At 45.6% G+C, this 22,445-nt stretch overlaps 1 protein-coding gene across 6 annotated transcripts in view; it reads right to left on the reverse strand.

Moving 5' to 3' along the window:
* The window catches only part of ITSN1 (intersectin 1), a 1,732,490-nt gene that overhangs the window by 1,015,493 nt on the left and 694,552 nt on the right, over positions 1 to 22,445 (reverse strand). For all 6 annotated transcript variants that reach the window (XM_085621357.1, XM_085621360.1, XM_085621358.1 and 3 more), the window contains one exon: positions 1,108 to 1,248. In XM_085621357.1, the coding sequence (XP_085477483.1) occupies positions 1,108 to 1,248 (141 nt within the window). The remainder of the gene's footprint in view (positions 1 to 1,107; positions 1,249 to 22,445) is intronic.

Here is a 22,445-nt window from a genome sequence, read left to right on the forward strand (position 1 = left end):
AGGCAAATTAGCAGGTGAGAATTAAGCCACACCACAGCCTTATTATTTTGCTCTTGACTGTAGCTAGATATTGATCATTAAAAAAAGTGGCTGCCTACAGTAACGTTTATAGATTTCAAACTCAGCGAGGCATGGCTCTGTTTCAGAATTACATGTTAAAAACGGATTCACTTTAGACTTTAAAAGCTGAATATCCAGAATGTGCCTACTTTAGAACTTTTAAGCAGAGTTCCTTCAGACCTTCATGCTGCACGATTAGGATTTATTATATCAGTAATTTGGGCCATCATCTCAACCCAAAGTGACGACTGTAAGGAACAGTCTTGCACATTTCCATATTTATTGGACATTTTAAAAAACTTAGCTTGCCTAGATGAAATCTGGAAGGTCAGCCCAAATTTCAACTTAACTGGTCTCGAGAAACTGACTTAAGGAGAAGAAGGAGCGTTAAAGAGGTCAGTTTTAATAAGCTCTAAGAGGAAATAGAGATAACTAGCAAATAAAAAAAAAACAAAGGCAATCAAAGCTAAGTGTTCAAATATCCACTGCCCATTTAAAAAAAGCAAACGATTACCTGTAATATATATGTGAATATTTGAGATGGAATGCAATTGAGAACAAAGTCTTTATTATGGAAGATAGCAAGATCTGAAATACAATCGGTAAGCTTTCGATCCAACAAATATTAGCTGAATCACTTTTAGACACTTTGGTGTTAACAACTGTGAAGGGTGGCAGACTTCGGGTGCTGGACACTTCACCTGTACATGGCAATGCAACCTACTAAACCTGTACTGCCCAACTGTTGATTCCCTACTTTGGGTGGGTGAATGAAAGCGGTGAAGGGACTCTAGCAAGGAAACATCAGTGGCATCCACTGTACCCTATCAAGGAGGACAGAAGTGGAAGCTACTTTGCATTTTTCTTAGTTCAAGGGCAAAGAACCCTCAGGTAATATCTATGCCTTATAATACTGTAGTAACACCACTATATATGCACCAATGGTAAATAAAACCAAATTACAGTGACTTTCTATACACATTTACAAATATATTTGATCAGAAATATCCAACACTGCAATAAGAAAGATCAAACAATTTGGCGCACCTGTAGCTGCTGTTGTAAATGTGTAATCTCTGCAATCCTCAATTCTCTAGACTTATTCGTGCTTTCAATTTCTTGCCTTTGTATGGTTAGTCGACAGCGAATATCTTGTAGTTTGCCATCAAGTTGATTCTTTTTGTCATTCTTTAATAAATGAAAAACATGGTAAAAAACCAAGTTAGCATCATATTGAAATCGTCGCCATCATTCAATAGCAAACAGATTGCTTAGAATATTTTCAGATGTCTTACCTACAGGACGGATAGTAGAGCTTTTATAATGCATAGGAGTAGATGCTATTTCAGAAATCCACTCCTTGGACGTGGGGTAACAAATCAATGCACAAGTAGAAAATGTTGCATGCAAGAAAGGACCCATCAGGCTTAACAAATGACCTAAAGAACAAGTTACTTACCTTCAGAAACGTCCTATCTGGTAGACTATCTAGCTGCAGATTCTTAACTTGAGAAGTATCCCCAGACATCAGACTGGATCTAGAATTTATTTTGTGAGCAATATCTCTGTGTGCCGGTATGAAGCGACGCTCAGCTCCATGTGGCGTCATCCATGCTGGAAGTGATGTGTGCCGTGGCTATATAGGTGCCACCCCTGTGGGCTGATGTCCGCCTCTTTTCGCAACTTTCAAAATCAGGAGCGCAGAGTCACGAAGAACACTATATACTGGTGTGTGAAACTAGAGTCCTGAAAAGGCAATAGCCCTATACCTAGAAATCTATTCACAGAACGGGGAGGATGTTTGGGTCGGTAAGAAATCTGCGGCTAGATATAGCCTATACTAGATAAGGCATTACTGAAGGCAAGTAACTTGTTCATCTGATAATTTTTTCTAGCTACAGATTCCATACCTTAGGATAGATACCCAAGCAATACCTCGTCCGAGGAAGGTCTGCAAACCAGATTTAGACCAGAAAGTCCTGCAAAACCAAAGGTGAAAAGTTCCCGTCCCGAAAAACCTCACTGTCCAGGTCATAGTGCTTGGTAAACGTGTGCAGTGATGCCCACGTTGCAGCTTGGCAGATGTCAAGGACCAGAACTCCACGTGCAAACGCAGTGGTCGCAGCCTTTGCTCTAGTAGAATGAGCACACAAGCCCTCCGAAGGTTGCTTCTAGGCCATTGCTTAGCAGATCTTAATGAAGAGCACAATCCATTGGGAGATGGTATGAGTCAGAGCGTAGAAGATAGACATGGTGATGGACTGTCCTTCATGAAAGGGAATGGTCACCTTTGGTAGGATGTTCTAGTCCTAAGAACCAGCCTGTCTGGAGCTTGAGATGACAAAGCCTTGAGCTCACGACCATCTGGGCAGATGTTACTGCCACTAGCGAGGCTGCTTTTATAGTAAGGCACCTCATACGGCAGTTGTTTAATGGCTTGAAAGAAGCAGGCATCAAAAGGTGAAGGTGGGAAAATGTGTTGGACATCTTTAAAAATGCTATATACAAGAGGGGACTGGAACACAGATGACTGATCTGGCAACCGAAGAAATGCTGAGATGGCAGCAAGATAGCCTTTTAAGGCACCTAAGGCAGAGCCCTGCTGGGCTAGAGAAAGAATAAAGAAAAATAAACTGGGAAAGAAGAGCAGACAGGGGGGTCATCCTGTTTTTCTGCACAGCATGCCACAATCCTGCCAACGGACCCGTTGCCTGCACCTTCAACGAAGGAAAAAGAGGTAATGCCGATTACTGAGAAAGGGACTCAGATTACTTTCATACCCGAGCACACCTCTCCAAGAACCCGAGCACACCTCTCCAAGAACATTTTCTCTTTTTCCGCTCACTTGCTAAATGTGAAGGATTCAGAGACTGATGGTCCTTTCGGACCTGCATACAGTCCCACTCAGCTACATATAAAATGACAAGACCTGAATGAGGAGAACAACACATAGTTGGATGGCGGTTTTTCCATCTGAGAAGGGCATTAAAAGTCCAGATCCAAAGAGGCTTTTGCAGATTAATGAAAATATGACATTTACACTGATCAAAAATAATTTGACAAGCAGATGTAGGCACTCACAGCTGATCCACGGCAGATGATGGCAAACTATTTTAAGAGATTTCCGGAGTCAGGAACTCATCCAGCACCTTTCCAGATAATGCCTTCTCTAAAAGGCAATATTTCCCCACATACTCCTAGAATGGTTAGTACCTTATCTATGTTTACACAAAGGCTTTGGGGAATCTCCCCGTGCCAGGAGGGTTAGAGAGGTAATTTCAAAAGGAGTACGTCCTCCCTAGGTAGAGTTTTTATCACAAAAGGTTCTCCATTGGGCCAACTAGTGGTCAGTGATGTGAAGTTGACTAACTGCACATGGGAAAATATATATCTCAAGAGTCAGGCAAAAAAAAAAAAAAGGAGTGAGGAAGAGAACAACAAGGACCTCTCTAATGAAAGGTTGTATCTAACTCAACCGTAAATATAGGGAGGGGAATCTTAATATTTATTTTAGTTACCCTCACACACCCTAGTGGTGTCATGCTTCATCATCGGGTCACCCCGACTCCTACAAGTCGGGTTGGGCTCGACCACAGTATTGGGAGCTCTTATGATAAATGAAGGTCAGGGGGGCTTAAAGATTTAAAAAGCCTCAGGCAGACCCCTGGTATCCCTTTATTCTTGGGTCTGTCTGGGCTATTAAAAGTCAGGTCTTGTAGGAGAATAATGGTCCTAGGACCCTAGTGCCAACATGTTTCAGTCCTGGGTGGCCATATAGGTCCTGGACTTTCTTCAGGGCAAAGGCCCCTCTGAATGATTGGATAGGATGGGGGGTCCCTATCCTATCTGTAATGCGAGGGCAGAGTAGCTGCTTCTCGTGTATGTGTAACAGTGAATTGCATCCGTTAGCTGTTAGCGTCCATCTGTGAAAATAAAAGCAAAAAGATACGACAGACCACATATAACATTAAAAATCACATTGAATACAAAGATATCGTCGTGCTTAGTACCAATTTGGTGTATAGTGGAGACCAGACAAAAGGGCATGCCATAATCGTGTGCATGCTAGTGTCAATAGTCCCAACCCCTCTTGTGCCACTCATCTATGCGTCTGTAACATATTGATTCTATGTGACAGGTATTTGTGGAGTGGCGATTTTGATCGCATGCTAACACTAACTGCGTGTTAGTTATTGTATATATCAACGTGTGCACCAGGTGCCAGTCTCTTTTTAAAAACAACTCGGCGTATTTTTCTCAGAATAGTGCTTGTTTACTTGAAATTAATCGGAGCTGTAACGTGCATGCATGCATACTTCATATATACAGCGGATCTCTACACATATCCACATTCATTCTAAGTCTTACCGTGCTTTTCAAGGTTACGTGTATCACTCGGGACCGGTAGGGAAACGTGGACCGTCCTGAAATTGTTGTCAGTCGGACGGGTGAGAAGAGATCGTAAGGTAGGGATAGAGAGAAAGCGGTGCGTAAAACGTGGAGGTTCTGTATCAAACTAGTGCGTTACTCGACAAAGTTTCAGCGTCTAAAAGCACTTACTTAGATTTACGATCTCGCCCGCTCCTTACACCTACTTGGGTACCGGTCCTCGGCTTGTGCAAAGGAGGAATCGGCAAATGGGTATTTTATACTTATGTGGAGCGCGGGACAAGGGGAATTGAATATCCGCCCCGGCTGCGATGATCGGAAGTGACGTCATATTGACGTTAGTGCCGGTACGTGGACACCAAAAACATAAGGAGTTGTATTTCAGGTGACTAAGATTGAATAGAGAAGGCATAGTGTAAAGAATGCGTCAATAAAGCACTTCAAAAATTCCAAAAAGGAGGTGTGTGTAACGTACTTCAATGAATGCACTAGCAGTTCTGGGTCAGTCGGAACTTGAATTTTAAGGGTAATTTACGGTGATGTAACCAATGCGAGATTTTGTTATAGCAAGCTCAGCGAAGTGGGAAAGAATTAATTTAAATAAATACATTCCTCATTCAGCTGAACTTATTCTTGGAAATTGGAATATATAAAGAAAGTTACATATATATTCATTTTTCAGGTCTTTATTAACAGTGTATTCCACAGATATATACATGGTGTTGACAGTTGCCTAGAGGAACCCTTGTCATAGCAGGCTGCTATCGATCAAGGCTAAAATTAGGAAGTGTAGTTCACTATCTTCAAGGTATGATTTAATTAGAACGGAAATTGAAGATCTCTTAACATGTCTTAACGTTCTATATTCCAAACATAATATCATTGATATCAGGGACGATACCACAGATTCTTGAGAGGTTTACTTTGAAAAAACCTTTCGGGTGGTTAGTTAGAATATGTGTAAGCTTCAATCAGATTTGCAAAGTAGATTTCTATGGAAGAAACCACAACCTAATAAATATACGGATATTTATTTATTAATCTGGCTCCATGGAATGCAATCATTAAGGCCGCTCTCATGGGTTTTCAAGCAGTACACCCAGCGTTGTTCTCTATCTAGGAGTTTCTTTTGTAGGTTACCTTTACCCATAACCTTTTCAATCACTGTCCACCAAATGTCAGTGTCTTTAGTTGACGCTCTTTGAAATGTGCCGTGGGTTTGTTGCTCTAATAGCACGTCTGATTGTGCTCCTATGTTCGCTAATACGAACCTTTACCTTACGACTTGTCATTCCCACATGAATCAGATGGCATGGACATTTAATAAGGTAAATGACTGATTCACAATTACAATTCGTATGCGATCTCTGTTCCCAGGGTGTGTGTAGCCCTAGATCTAAGTTTTTCGTGTGTTCATTAAACACACAAACTACACACGATCCACAGGAAAAGTGGCCCATGACTAGGGGTTTGTTCCACAGTGTCATTTGGGTCTCACCCCCTGGATTATATGTGTCTGTGTGTACTAACGTGTCTCTTAAGCTTTTGTTTTTTCTGAATGAGAACATGGGTTTGTCATATGTTAGTTTATTGGATGTAAGTATGGACCACTTCTTATTAATGATTTTTTTCACTTCATTGGAGGATGAACTGAAAGTAGTGACACAAATCATCTGTTATGCTTGTGCTCGTTCCTGAGTCTCAAGAAGGGCCTCTCGTGGGGTGTTACGTGCTCTCTTCTTGGCTTTTTCGATACTTTTCGCAGGGTAATGCTTTTGTTTGAGTTTCTCTGTTAAGATTTGTGCTTCTTTTTTGTAATTTTGGGGATCTGTACAGTTCCTCCGGATTCGTAAGAACTGACCTACTGGAAGGTTTTCTCTGAGGGCGCGTGGATGAGCACTGCCAAATCTTAACAGGCTGTTCCGGTCGGTCAGTTTAGTGTATAGAGAACTTGTTAGTGTTCCGTCCCTGGTGATTATGTTGATGTCTAAAAAATTGATTATTCTTCTGTTCATGTTCATGGTGAAACGTAGATGTGGGTTTAACCCATTAAACCAATCTGCAAATTTTCTTAGGGTCTGGTCATCGCCCTTCCAAATCAGCAGGATATCGTCAATGTATCGATACCATTTACAGAGGTTTTTGGTATATGGATTCACCGTCCATATATGTTGGTCCTCAAAATGGCTCATATACAGGCATGCGATGCTGGGAGCGAAGGTACTCCTCATAGAAGTACCATGGACTTGTAAATACATTTGATTCTCAAACTTAAAGAAGTTCTCTGCAAGTGCCAGGTGTGCTAAGGTGATTATCCATTCGACAGGCGCAGTCCAAAGCCAGTTCTCATTTCTGAGAAGGTCTTCTATGACTTCAATGCTCTCTGTCTGGGGTATGCTAGTATACAATGCCTCCACATCGAGGCACACTAAAAAAAATTCCAGTGAGTCGTATTCAATGCTGGTCAATAGAATAAGGAGCTGTTTGGTATCTTGTACGTAAGATGTTATACGTGTAACTAGAGGACGTAAGAACCAGTCTGTATACTTGGACAATAGTTCTAGAACCGATCCTATTCCCGAGACGATAGGTCTGCCCGGGGGAGGTATTTTTCCTTTATGAATCGTGTAGAATGAAGGTGTTTGTGGATTCTCCCGATTGAGAAAATCATGTTCTTTCTTGGAGATCCATCCTTTTTCCAGTGCATCTATAGTTAGTGTCGAGATGGTCTTCCTCAGTCTTTGTGTAGGGTCTCGGTTAAGCATTCTATAGAATTTCTTGTCTGCAAGGAGAGTGAAACATGCAGTTCTATAGGCATTTGTACTTTGGATTATGTAGCTCCACCTTTGTCAGCCGGTTTAATAATTATTTCCGATCTGTTTCCCAATTTTTTAAATGCGGTTCGTTCTTTGTTGCTCAGGTTGTTAAAAATGTTTTAGGTTGCAGTTCTTCTACTTCTTCAACTACTGCCTCTTCAAAAGCAAGTATCTCTGGTGGCATCATGGCCGATGGAGGAAAGAAGGTTGATTTGAGTCTGAGGTTAGTGTAGTTGTTATCAGTAGGGGGTTCTTCTTTGTTGAGAAAAAAGGTCTTCAGCCTGATTTTTCTTAAGAATTCCCCCAATTCACATCTCAATTGGAACTTATCCAGGTAGGTAGTTGGAACGAATCCAAGGCCTTTCTCCAAAACAGCTATCTCGTCTGTGGTTAAGGTAATTTCAGTGAGGTTCACAACTAGTCCCTCATCGTGCTTGTTCCAGGCTGTGGTTGTTTTTGGCCTTTGGTGTTGCTTCTTGTATTCATTCCGGGTCTGTCCTCCTCCCACTGTATTCGTCTGTTGCCACGTCGTCCTCGTTTGCCTCTCCTTTCGCCCTGTCCTAAAAAATGCTGATTGAAATCAGGTTGGAAATAGGGTCCTGTGGGATACTGTGGTGGGCCGTGGTATGGAAATGGGCCAAAAGGACTTGGCCAGGGATACATCTGTGGGTGTCCGTATCTCTGATTGTAGCCCCCTCTTCGTGGTCTTCTTGGTTTGTTCTGCCAGCTCCTGTTTGATCAGTCACTGGACCAATCTTCTTGTTCTGAGTCCGATGACCCTGTCTGTCTACTCCGCGATGATCCAGCATCTGAATAATCTTGGCCCTTGTAGTCATCTTTTATGTAAGGGTATACCTTCTCATGGCTACATTTTTTCAGATCTTTCTGTAGTTTAGTGATTTTATTTTGCATGAAATCCTTGTGTTCAGTTATTTCTTTATTAACCTCCTCAAGTTTTTTCTTGTAGAGAGTCAACTTGATCTCTGTTAGCAGATGGTCTTCACTGGTTTTTATTTTAATTAATATGGCTTCAGAGAGGCGTTTAGCCGTATTAATAATTAAAATTAACCAGTCTCGTGAGCAGCGTGATGCGATCAGCGACCATTCCTTCTTAAATTGAGGATCATCTAGGAATATTCTGGGTGCATTTGTGACCAATAAACCTGCTGGCGCTGCACTGCCCCGAAGATATTCCGTCATAATGGCTCCACGTAGGAGAATTTTCATCTGGCATCACTTGAGTTCTTTCAATTCATCCCAGTTCTGTGCCTGGGTAAGACTCTGTCCGATATTTGTATCGGGTAGCAAGGATGGACCAGCTAAAATAGCGGATGCGATATCATCTGTGTAGCCTATCCCTAGTTGTTCAGCCATGGTTGGTGATTAGTATATGAAGTATATTTATAGTGAGAAGATAACGCTGGTCATTTATAAGTGACTAAAAACGTGGGTGCTTTTTTAAGTTTCTGGGATGTCTGTGGATCCCGTTAGATATATACAGAACTGGATCTAAAACCCACTGCTGTAAGTTGCTCAAAATATGTTTACACAAAGGCTTTGGGGAATCTCCCCGTGCCAGGAGGGTTAGAGAGGTAATTTCAAAAGGAGTACGTCCTCCCTAGGTAGAGTTTTTAATCACAAAAGGTACTCCATTGGGCCAACTAGTGGTCAGTGATGTGAAGTTGACTAACTGCACATTCACTGTTACACATACACGAGGAGCAGCTACTCTGCCCTCGCATTACAGATAGGATAGGGACCCCCCCCCATCCTATCCAATCATTCAGAGGGGCCTAGCCTTTGCCCTGAAGAAAGTCCAGGACCTATATGGCCACCCAGGACTGAAACATGTTGGCACTAGGATCATTATTCTCCTACAAGACCCGACTTTTTACAATTTGTAATAACCCAGACAGACCCAAGAATAAAGGGATACCAGGGGTCTGCCTGAGGTTTTTTAAATCTTTAAGCCCCTCTGACCTTCATTTATCAAATGAGCTCCCAATACTGTGGTCGAGCCCACCCAGACTTGTAGGAGTCAGGGTGACCCGATGATGAAGCATGACACCACTAGGGTGTGTGAGGGTAACTAAAATAAATATTAAGATTCCCCTCCCTATATTTGCGGTTGAGTTAGATACAACCTTTCATTAGAGAGGTCCGTGTTATTCTCTTCCTCCCCCCCCCCCTTTTTTTTGCCTGACTCTTGAGATATATATTTTCCCATGTGCAGTTAGTCAACTTCACATCACTGACCACTAGTTGGCCCAATGGAGTACCTTATCTAGTCACAGCTTAAGAATTGGGAACTTACCAAGACAGCTACTACCTATCACCGTATATGACGACTATACAGATGGTAAAGAACCAGACGAGGTAGAGAACTCAGGATCCTCCAATTGCTGCTGATTATGAAAGGGAGGACTGTGTGTCAATGTCGGCACCGCCAACTCCCCCAGCAGCTAGTTCACTCGCTGATGATATAGGAGGATTCCATGCTCCTGTTAAAAGCGCTGCATAGAGATTTGATGCCCCTATTCCAGTTAAACAGACGGACTGCTTTCTTCATAATTTAAAGTGCTAGCTCACAAATCTGTTAGATACAGATTGATAATAGCCCACACACTGGCAGACGGTTTGAAGCAGATGAAGAACCCAGTAACTGTGGCTGCTATTATCCGTACTCTAGACCCCAGACAATACACTGGCTAGCCTCACGGAATACTCAAGACCAGATTCGGTGGTTATGCAGGCTGCTCAAAGATGTTTTTGGAACCCGTCTCTATACTTCACCTGACAAAGAAAGAAAATACCTTTACAATATAGGCAAACGTTTTTCTACAGTGGCTGCTACCACTGTCGGTGCGTCCAGTGATCTGGCTATATTGTGGAGATATGACAGGCAAATGTGGTCAGATCTTGGAGCCTATCTTGAATCTCTGCCTGAAGGCAGGAAAAATCAGGTGAGAATGGTATTCCAGGAGGGCGAAAGAAGAACCATTAAGATAATAGACACATCTATGAATGTGACTGCAGCAGGTTTCTACCCAAGTGCTAAGAAGGCAAAGTCGATTGAAGGCAACCTCCTTTAGACCGGAGATCTAAGCAAAAAGTTTGGATAGGCCTTATGATTGCGAGGCCTTATTTGGCAAGCATTTAGACTATACCCTTCAATTGATAAAATGTGATAAAAGGAACCCCCCCCCCCCCCCAAGATCCCTGGATGTTCTAGAGCAGCATTGATATCAGCCCTTTCGAGTTGCAAGCGGTCAAGGGTCGTTTTAATCTTGTGTTAATTACTAATATAGAACTGCTTATTTGCTGGTATTGTAAGTCTAATAGCTTATGCTGGGTCATACTGGGAGGAGGGCAGGGGATTACTTGAAATCTCTCCTCCCCCCACACCCCAGGCAAGGGTCTCCATCTACCTTTCCTTGTTGGGTGGCAAGAACCCGCTGTGGGGCATCAGGGCACTCACATCTACCCCCCCCCACCCCCCGTTCAGGTTTTGCCTACTTGTCCTGGGGCATGGGAGTTGAGATGGGTGTTTGTAATTTGGGGGTATGTTTGATGCGATCCATTGATTTTTCCACTTATGTCCCAGTCATGGGCGACTGTACCCTATGGTGCCATCGAGGTCGAACAAGGGGCACCCTTACTGGATTGTAGCTCAGTGCGATGGCTACCACTCTGAATTGTAACGTCATATCCTGGAACATTAGGGGCATGAACAGAATGACCAAACAATACAAAGTCTTTTCATACCTCAATAGGCGGGGGGATCCACATTGCACTACTGCAAGGAACACAACTAACAGCTAAGGAGGGATAGGAATTACAGAGATGATATTGAGGTCAGGCCTACAAAACTACTTATTCAGCTTATGCGAGAGGGGTGCTCCTCTTGGTGCGGCCAGTGGTCCCCTTCCAACACACTAGGAACTTGATAAGACCCCCCGGGCCAATACGCAGTAGTGGTGGGTAGATTTGCCAGACAATCAGGGGACCTTCCTGGGGGGCCTGTCACGGATGTTTGCATCCTACCTGGTGCATTTGGTCATTATAAGGAGACACTATAATTGGGTCGCAGACCCTGCCCTAGATCGCTCCCATCCCCCTCTTAGGGACTCCCAGGTCACAGGATGGCTTGCTCATTTACAGACTGGCAGACTAATGGGGGGTCTAATTGAGACCTGGCACCGTATGCACCCACTGTCGAGACTACTCCTTTTTCCCTGGGTTCTATGAACTCGACATGCACCTAGATGCATTCCTTTACACCCTGGACATATAACATTCGGTACAAGAGGTGGAATATCTGACTATAACAATCGCTGACCATAATTCAGTTTTCGGTCTGGGCTAGGGACAAGAGCAACCCCATATCCCTACATGGATGCTGAATCCAGAATTCTTAAAGGATCTGGTCTTTCGAGACACCATCAGCGATTGCATCCGACAATATTTTGAGGACAACACTGGCACAGCGTCCTCCCCACTGGTGCAGAGGGACGCTTTTAAGACAGTAATCAGGGGGAAGGGTAAAACCGAAACAGTGGGGGTGCGGTGCACTTTACTGGGTGAAGTCATGACATCGGAGGAAGATCCAAGAGATCTTGAGAAGCACAGACCACGTCACCCAGGGATACACTAGGCACTATTAGATATCAAAGAGTGCCTAGCGGAGAAAGTTGAAAAATTAAGATGCTTTGACTACAGGGAATATATGCTACGCGTGGACGCCGAACATGATCAAACCAGATCGCCGCTAGCATGTCTTGCCAACTCCACTATGGGGCTTGGTCATTGTGAAACTTGACAGACCAAGGGGCCTGGCTCTATAAACAAGCAGATATTAACCAACACGTCCGACACGATTACACTTGCCTCTTTACGAGTGCATCCAGACCCACAAAACACCATTCGGGTGTTCCTGGCCCCAATACCCTTATTGGCCCTCAAACCTGAGGAGTTGGTGGGGATATCACACTGAAGAAGGTAAAGGGGGTACTGAAATATATGGCGAGGGGGAAAACACTTGGGACAGACTGGATCCCTGTTGAAGTTTACGCCACATGCGCTAACGTACTAGCCCCCAAATTGGCAGAGCTTTAAAAGGCAGCTAAGGATTCATGCCATCTCCTGCCTTACACTCTGGCGGCTCTAGTGGTTTCACTGCCTAAAACAGGGAGACCTGCACTTGACTGTACAGCACACAGACCACTGTCAATGCTTAACATAGACTATAAAGTCCTAAGCCAGGTCCTGGCCACCAGACACCTCCCCCCTTCATGACCAAACTAGTCCACCCAGATCAAGCAGGGTTTATTCCTGGCCACAACACAGCAATTAATATTAGCAGACTCTTGACCTTGCTGGAGACCAACACTTATGACCGAGGGGAAACTGCGGTGTTTGCAGTTGATACAGAGGGGACCTTTGACAGTCGACAGTGGGACTTTGATTATACTGTGATGGAGCGCTTGCATTTAGGGGGAGGATTTGTGGCTTGGAGTAGGCTGTTCTATACGGACCTCACAGTCCGAGTGAGGACAGGTATGGTTATCTCAGAGAGATAGAATGTGGATCACGGGACCAGACAAAGCTGCCACCTGCCGCCTTTTATTTTTGCACTAGCAATGGACCCACTAGTTAGCTGATCTACATCAGGGGACAGGTAACAAGAAATATTCGTTGGTGGTCAGCAGCATTACATTGCTTTGTATGCCGATGACCTCTTAATATTTCTCTGAGACAAGTCAGAGGACCTAGTGGTGACCAGGCGCTTGATCCATGACTTTGGTTTGATATCAGGAAGGAGGGTCAGTTGGCAGAAATCTCACCTGTTCCCGATGCTTGCAAATCGCACACCCCATGAGGCACCAGGGGTGCTTCAATGGGAGCCAGATGTCTGCAATATCTGGGGTATAAGTGTTCCATGATCAGACTGACTTGCTTGCTGGGAAGGCAGTTTGCTCGATTCGCACATGCACCGAGTTCTAGAGGACGGTTCTCCTGTCCGTGGCGGGATGGATTGCTCTTCTTAAAATGGTTGCCCTCCCCAGACTGTTGTACTTCTTCATGATTCTGTCTCTCTAGATCCCCCCCGGGTGCTGTTCCAGGAACTGGATTCCCTCATTATTGCCTTTATATGGGGAAAGGGCCATAGGAGAGTAGCCCCAATGTTACAGGAAGCAAATGGACGGAATGCTGACAATGCAAACATTCTCCCCCAGTCAAAAGACCTGGGTTAAATCCATCGTTCTTTTCCCCACTACGCCACCACAGTTTGGACCCAGTCATATGCAAATCAGTCTTGACCCTGTGCCCCATGGGAGCAGTCCAGACCGAACTGCCAGGCCAGGTCCTCCCTGGACCGGAAACAAGCATCCTGGGACAGGTTTTAGCGTATGTCACCCTTCTTCAGCCAGGCTAGCATGAATCCAGTGGCACAGTGAGCAAGGGACGCACGTCTGCTCTGCAAGGAGCGACAAACAGTGGGAGGCGAATGATCACAAGCCGCAGAGGGACGGCATGAAAGCCCATCAGAGTACACAGTGTAGAAAGGGAGCACAGCACCAGAAGGGCAGTGCGGATTGAGAGAGCCCAAAACCTCAGGAAAAGAAAGGCCCAGAGAGAGGACAAGACGGTATGATCGAGTCCAAGCATACAGGTTGAATATGGGTAACAGTGGAAAAAGCACTGTGGAAGCGCACCATCGAGGACACCGGGGACAGCAGCGGGAGGGTGCTGACCATGCCCAGGAAGATCCAATCTCACTAGAGGCACCAGACTTGATAGTGTGCAATCTCCATTTTCCAAAGAGACATTGGAAAGGGCAGACATGAAAAACATAAAATCATGACTACAAAAAGCACATGCGGGCGGCAAAAGCACACAGGGTAGACCGTGTGTACATCCAGAACCACACCACATAAAAGGCAAGGCACAAGGAAGTGCCACGAGAATAGTCCAGATGCGAGAGATGCCTCGCCAGGTACGTAACCTGTGAAAGGGATCCGTGAAGCGAACACACACAGAAAGAAGGACTGCACCTACAAGAAGTCCATGGCAAGCCCACGGACACTGCAGCAAGAACTTGGTGTGCGTGACCCCTGGGGGTGTGTAGACGCCAGACAGAACAAACATCAGGAGAAGACTCGGCCATAAGGATGAGTGGCATACAAGAAACACGAGTGCACCATAGGTAGCAACAGCCATTTTGCAGCAGAACCCGACAGATAAAAGTCCAGATCTATAAGTGATACCAGCCACTCGGCAGGGAGGAGCCACAATCCCACACGAGGCAAACAAAAGGTGACCAGTACAAGAAGAACCAGTACAAAGCGCACATAGCGTAATAGAATTTGTAAAGAGATGTGCACACAAGAACAAAGACAGTGAGGAGAGCACCTCTACAGAGAGCAGCAGCAGCAGCAGCATCTTGAAGTAGAAGTATGCCAAAGCTCCTGCTCGAATGGCAGCAGGGGAAGAGGAATACCCAGGAAAGCAAGACACAAGGCAACGTACATGAGCGGTGTAAGTGATTTAGAAGCCACCATGCAAGATCAAAGTACGAAAAGCACTACCCACCACAGAAGAGAGGAGAACCAGGAATCAGAAAGCGTCAGCCCTCTGTAACAGCGAAAACAGTGGGGAGCAACCACCGGACGCGCATACAACATAGGAGAAATGTGCCGTGGCAACCCTGGGTGCCTTAGTACAGCGACAGGGCACTGATCAAGGCAGTCCACTGGTAAGACATCCGCAGAACTATGCAGAACTGAAACAGACAAGGAAGGGAGACAAAGGACCCCCCGGGAAGAAACAAACAAGGCAGAACTCAGAGAAAGTGAGCATCTACACCTGCAAAGGAGTGCCACGGACGAACCACAGTCTCCAACGGATAGGCCATACAGCGATGCCAACGGGTGGACCGCATGAATGTGAAGAAGACCACAGTCCAATCCGCAGGGCAATGCCCTCAGAAAAAGACTCCACAGGAGCCTACCAAGCCTTATGTGTAAGGGTGGCAGCTACACAAAATACTCCACATAGGGTAAGCCTCAACCCCAGCCAGGGGCACCTCTTGAGCCGGGGCTCATAAACAGAGGATCAACAGAACAGAAGAAGCCGATCAGCTGGAATAAAGGGAAGCAAAAACGGTGACAAGCCGTCCAGACCACCTGGGTATTACAGCATGAACCCAGGGCTCAGAACAACACTGCACATGGAAGTAACAGACCGTAAAAGGATGTCAAAAACATGAAATTATGGCAGGCTAGACAGGAGGCGGTTGACTGCTGAGTTCGCATGACTGTCAAAAAGGGATACGCTATCAAACGGCAAATCCCGTAAACTCCCAGATATTTTCAGGGAAACCACCATCGCGCAGCCAAGCATGGCGACGTAGAGCGACAGACCTGGCCATCGCCCGACCCACAGAGTCAGTAGAATCCATGGCCGATTAAATGGTAAACTGTGCCATGTCCCGGCCATGATGGAGACGAGCCAGGTCAGTACGAGGACCCTCTGGAAGAGAGGGAAGAAGACCTTCTACCGAGTCCCAAAGGGCAAAAGTAGCCCGTGCAAACACGCAAGTTGTGTTCAAAGCACGGATGCCTGAACTAGTGGACGCAAAAATATGACGACCACAGGTCTCCAACCAACGAGACTCCCTGGAGGGAGCCAGTAACGGGAGAGGAAGACTGCGTGGCGAAAGCCACCTGGCTGACCCAGCCCTGAGCCCTAGGATGAAGGGACCAGCAGACCGGAGCTGGACAATGCCGATGTGCAATGGCCCGATCCACAGGGTCACCCGAGGAGGGCCGTGCGCATGTACCAAGAAGGGTGTCAAATAATGACCCACCAAAAAGCAGCAAGGGCTCCCCCTCCACCTCACTCTGGTGGAGGATATGCAATAATGGATAAGAAGACAAAGAGCCCGAGGGGGGCTGCAAGTGTAAAAGAGTGGCAGCCCTGCGAACAGCCCTTGCAAATGCGGCACTAGCCTCTGTAGACATTCTAGGGGGCGATAACAGATCATCCTTAGGGGACGGTTATAGGCTAACTCGTCCAATGGAAAAGCGAGTCACCGCAGGCAGATTAACAGGGGGCCACTCGCCAGGGGGCAGCGGAGCCAAAAGGTAAGGAGACACCTCTGGGTGTTTTGGATCTGCGTCCTCCTCAAGCAGAGGAACTATAGGGGGCGGCACCTGCTCCGGCGTCGACACGGCGTTGTATTGACGTCGACAATAAGCAGAGGCGACTCGCCCCTGTCTGGGACCGGCCTCGACTCACCCTCCACTGAGATATGTGGAGAGGAAGGATGTCGACAAGGAGTCAATACCCACAGTGCGGCCATAGTCGGCGCAAGAAGCAGCAAAGAGCTATGCAGACACATGGCAGATGGGCTCAACGTCTGACTGGGATATCCTTCCGGGCCGTGTCCTGATGTCGCACCAACTCCAGAACCAAGAGACTCAGCCGGTGCCGAGGGCGAACCCGCCGGCGAAGATCCGACCTGAGTCCCTACCTCCACTGTGGGGCCCGAAGGCGCACCAGGGAGAGGGGGTGACCCAAAAATGGATTTCAGAGCCTTGAAATAGGCTTCCATTTGGGTCCGAGTTGCCCCATCACCCGGAAAGGGTGGGTAAAAGGGGGTCGACTCCTGGGGGTTGGCATCCGGCAAAGATCGGGAGCCGTGAGCCCCGCTGTCACGGTCAAGTGAGGCAGACTACTTCTGTGACTTGTGCTTCCGCTTACCTGCGTGAGGCGAATGACGTCCGCGAGAACTCCACGACCGGACTCGAACAGAAGCCCCAGCCCGAGATGCAGAGCGGCACCGAGCAGGATGGCCAATAGCTTCATCCGGCACTCCCGCAGGGACTTCGGCCTCATCTGCTGGCAGGCGTCGCACTCCTCGGAATCTTGGTGCGCTCCTAAGCACCACATGCAGATCGCTTGCGGATCGGTCGCCGAATCTGCCGCACACACGTCTCACACGCCTTCAAGCCCGAAGGCATCACACTGTTCCCGGATGCCTGAAGGCCTGCACAACAGGCCAGGCCAAAGGAACCGCTTACTCCTGGATCCGTATCGGGATGCAGAAAAAGAAGGAAACTGACGTCAGCGCGCCGGGAGGGACTTTTATGGCTTCGCTGACGTCATGTCCGCGGGGGTCAGGGCGGAGCCATGCCGCGCCGTCCCCCGACGCGCAGAGGTGTTGCTGCTAAAAAAATTCCGATCCAGTCTGACGCCTAGGGATATTTCAAGTTAAGGAATCTGCGGCTAGGTGTCTCTATCCAATAATAATAATTTGTATTGCTTAGTTAATAAAAACCATTGCAATCAGCTACATAGAACGTCTCATAAAAGTGCTTAATTGATAAAAACCATTACAGTCAGCTGCATGGTAGGTTACATGTGAAAAAATGCCTAAAACAACCCTTTTTATAAATAAAGTTAGTTAAAATAAGTTTGAGAAATTACAATGATTCCATAAAACTACAAGAGGAGCATAAAAATTGGCATTTAGTGCGTTCAGTAAAGTGAAAGTCGTAATAAAGTGCAAGATGTCAAATTTGGAGTCCATTCACCTACAAGTTCCTAGGGCAGTGCAAGTTTCTATAAAGTTGGCTTTGAGAAACATGGCCGGGCTAGCATGGCAGCCAAGAGGTGGTCCTCCGGAGCAACGTGTTGTCTAGTTGCAGTCAGCTACAACAATTTTGTGACCGAGCCAATCCACAGTAGCGCACTGTTTGTAATAAAAAAAATATATAATTGCTTTTGTAGCATGGTTACTTAAAAACATTGCCTCCGTAAAGTCCATGTGACGAGAGAAGAAAACATTTCTCAAATGTGCAAACATGTCTGAAAAGGATATGGAGTATTATACTAATATCGGCACTGCAGGGTTGAACATTACCTCCATAAAGTCCATGTAACGACGAAAGAAAGACCGTTTCAGAAGTGCAAACATGTCTAAAAAGAATGTGGGGTACTGCGAAAAAAATGGGCACTGCCGGGTTATCTGGAGGTCAGAGCTTAGTTAGTGGAGTAGCGTGTATCATTTCTTAAACCTCCTTCAGAACAAAATAGAAGATGGAAGAGTCTGAAGTTTTGCATTTGTATGCTTTAACAGATCGGTAATTATTCCTGGTTTGTTACCAAGAAGCAATAAGACTTAAATGCGGCAGGAGTTATCTTCGCCTAATCGGTCCCTACTAGAGTTCAGCTTTTTTTCAGCTTTATCCAGAAATTTAACAAGGGGCACGCTAGTTGAATGTTTTTGCCGTCAAAGCATGCTTTAACCACCTGCCTGCATCTTCTTATTCCCATTTTCTTTAAGGCAGGTTTTAAATGGGATCTGCGCTCCTTGTCCAGTTCCTTTCAGATGTATATTAGATGAAGGATGTCCTCTTTGGAGTCCGCACATAGGCGACAGTTATCGTTTGAGGGCGTTTCCACGGGGGCAAATGATGTGATGGGAGGATGGCCAGCCATAGTCGTAGGAACTTCTTCGTAATCCGTGTGAAACCGACGCTTAGGTAGCTTTGATAGAAGCTGGTGGTATAGCTTTGAATGACAGTCCAGCCATTGGCCCTGTTGGTTAGTGTTGCTTTGTCCTCTGCTTGCGAGATGATCCTTAATGATTTATTTACCAGTTGTTTGAATGTGTTCTGCGATCCAATGCTTTTCCAAAGATCTTTTAGTTCCAGGGTGTCTATTGAATGCTTAAGATAGCTTGCGGCTGCGCACCCATTTTTCCTTTCTAGCTCCTTCCAGAGAAAGTGATACAATGTGGTTACTTCGGCTCCCTGTATTTAATGCCAGCATTTGGTATAAGCGCCCATTCTTGCTATTCTTTGGTTCCTCGGGCCAAATTCAAGCCTTATTTGTGCCTGGGATGTGTACTTGGGAAGGTTAAATATCATTTACATTGCCCTGGCTACTATGTTGTCCAATGTCCGCACATCACTACCTCGTAAGCTTTCGCTTCCATAGGTGATGGCCGGTATAAGTTTCGCTTGGATCACCTGTAGTAGAGGGGTGAAGCTACGGCCAGCCGCTTTTGTTTTAAGATTCCTCAGTGCGATCGCTGTTGTAATTCCTCTCCTTACTGCCGCTTCTTTCTGTGGTTGAAATGTCCCTTTGCTATGAACTATTACGCCCAAATATCTGTATTCATCCACAATTTCCAGTGATGATTCTCCCAGTTGCCAGAGTAACCTGGGCGTAGACATCTTAGCATTTATTCTCATTGCTTTTGTTTTGGCGAGGTTTATGCCTAGGCCATTCGTTGCCGAGTACTTATATGTTGTATCGATTAAATGTTGTAACCCTATCGGCGTACGGCTGATTAGCACAATGTCATCCGCATACATAAAGTTCGAGAGATTGAGGCCTTCTAGGTTAGGGGCACGAGAGCTGCAGTCATCTAGCTTGGGTGAGAGGTCGGACATGAAGATGTTAAATAGGGTCGGGGCTATCACACACCCTTATTTAAGGCCCTTGGTCATCTCTACTTTCATTGACAAGCAATCGCCTGATCCCAACTTGATTTGCACCCACGTGTCCGTATGTAGTAGCATCAATTGCGATAGTAAAATTGATGGAATTTTTCTATTGGACAGCTTCTCCCATAGTGTATTTCTGTTGATGTTGTCAAAGGCGGAGGTGAAATCAATGAAGCATACATAGAGTGGATGATTGGCAGATTTAGCGGCATCTATTAAGAGTGTTAGGGCCACGATATTTGTTGTTGTTCCCATATGTTTGCAGAAGCCTGTCTGGATGATGGGAATCACTGCATTTTCATCCGCCCATTCTGTAAGCTCTTCTAATAGAAGGCCGGCATAATATTTGGCGTCATTGTCTATTAAGGCCTCGAGTCTGTAGTTTTTTTGCTTAGTTTATACTGCCTTTCTTATGAATTGGGGCTATTATTGAACCCTTCCATGATTCGGGAATTATCTCCATTTCTAGGATCTGTTCATATAGTGGCAATAATAATAATCTACATTTGTAAAGCGCGAACAATCACCCGTGAGGGTCTCTAGGCGCTGGGGGCCGTCGGGAAGATTAAGCAAGCTATTGCCCAGAGTCACATGGTGCTGGGCTAATCTGCCGCCAGCGCCGGGGATCGAACCGTGATCCCCAGATTCCGGAGTCAGTCGCCCTGGCCGCAGCGCCACACCTCTTCCTAGGTCGCTGCCCAGTATTCCGGGTTTCGCTTATACAGAATGGGTGGGATACCGTTAGGACCCGGTGCCCCCTCGTTCTTGCCTTTCGCTATCCTTCTTATAATTTGTTTTTCTGTGACGGCCATATTAGTTGGCTCCGATGACAAGGCCCAATCTGATGCGTTTGTTGGGTTCAGGTGGCCCCGTTGTTATGTCCCTTGGTGCTGTATTAAAGTGATGGCAAAGGTAATCGGCCCAAGCTTCTTCGGTTTAATGAGAATTAATACTAGGTCTTCTTGGATTCTGAAGACTGTTCACCGTTCCCAAGAAACTTTCGCTGTTGTTGTTTCCTTTCACATCATGGAGCAGCTTGGCCCATAACTCTTCCTCCGCTTCCCTTTTTAAATGCCTGATAAATGTTTGGTGATTTTAAAAAAATTTGTAATTCCTTTTGAGCAGCCTTGTCCAGTCCGACTTGGCGTAGGTGCCGCAGTAGTTTGTTGAGGTTTCTCTTGAGGAGCATTAAGTTGTTTTTTTTGCTTTGTTGACAAGGCCATGGCCTTCCACACTATGAGTATTCAGTGAGGAGCCTTTTTGCTGTTGAGCTTCAGCTGTTTGGTCCTTTTTTTTCTTTGTGTGTGTAGCCCCAAGGCTGTTGGTAAATAGTTCCCATCGACTTAAGTTGTCAATCTGAGTCTCTGTGCTTTTTTCCCCATAGGCTTTTTGCCTTTTGCTTCCTTCTCAAACCCTTCCAAGTTGTGTGTGTTACATTTTATTCTTTTTTGTATGACCAAGAGCAATGATCGCAAATTTGCTACTGGCAAAGTTAACACTGCCCCTTGAATATTTAGCGTGATCTCATGCGGTAGATGATCGCTAGCTTCCATCGCTCCTATTCGGAAATCAGAGACTTTGCTAAACAGTGATAGCGATGTGAATGTAAAATCTATGGTTGTGCTTGCTGTCGAGTTGGGAAAGGTGACATCCGGCAGACTGTCATTTGGGAAGCGGGCGTTTAGTGCTACTAGATTAAGATGTTGCCCCATTTACTCGCCTGCTGTTGTGGAATACCCCATGCCAAAAACTGCTCTTCCAGAAGTGATCCCTTGTCAGGGGCCCTACAAGGTGCATGTTGGAAGTCCCCTGTTACGATTAAGTTAGATGTTGACTCCTCCGACAGTATTTTTGACATCCAGTTCTAGAACATTCATGCTGTTATTTCCTGACTGTTTAGCTTCTTTATTTCATTAATGCTCTTTATTGAAAAGTATATTGTTTGACCTCCTTTTAAATGGCCATATTTGGCATTTCTTATAGCCGGTAAGTGGTATGCTTTGAAGCCCTGTATTTGATATGGTTGGTCTGACCAGGTTTCTTGAAGGGCAATTAAGTCAAATGTTTGAAGATATAATAGTAGGTGAATATCATCTACTTTATTCCATAGACCATTTATGTTCCAGGAACATATTTTAGTTGATGTTTTGTTGTGGTATTTTGTTGCGTATATTGTCATGTTTTCATGGCCCTTGTATTGATGGTCCCTGCTATCCACTTCCAATCGTTTGGTCGAAGTGTTCCTTGTGCTTGCTTTGGGCTCCGTAGATTGATTTCCGTCTGTGAAATAGATGGACTTTGGCCCCCTTTCAGAACACATGCCGTTTTGTTGGTTTTTTGCTTGTTTGACAATCTTCCATTAGCCCTCTCTTGCTGTGTCTGACAAAGCGGATCGGAGTACCCAGTTTTTATTTGTAGTTTTAGGCGTATCCCCCATGCACGAAAACAGCGTTCCACCTTCATGATTCTCTCAGCAATTTCCTACGTAGACCATGTTGTCTTTGTGACCTCTTAACCTGACAAATAGTTGTAGTATTCAAACTCAACAGATTCCAGGTCGTTTGTGCTTATATCAGTCAGGTTGCTGATGGAAGATAGTAAGCGTAAAATATTGCCTCGTTGAGGATATTGCCTCTACCTCTTGACTTGAACTCTGGAATGA

This window comes from Triturus cristatus, chromosome 8 (genome assembly GCF_964204655.1).
Source record: "Triturus cristatus chromosome 8, aTriCri1.1, whole genome shotgun sequence".
NCBI classification, from domain to species: domain Eukaryota; kingdom Metazoa; phylum Chordata; class Amphibia; order Caudata; family Salamandridae; genus Triturus; species Triturus cristatus.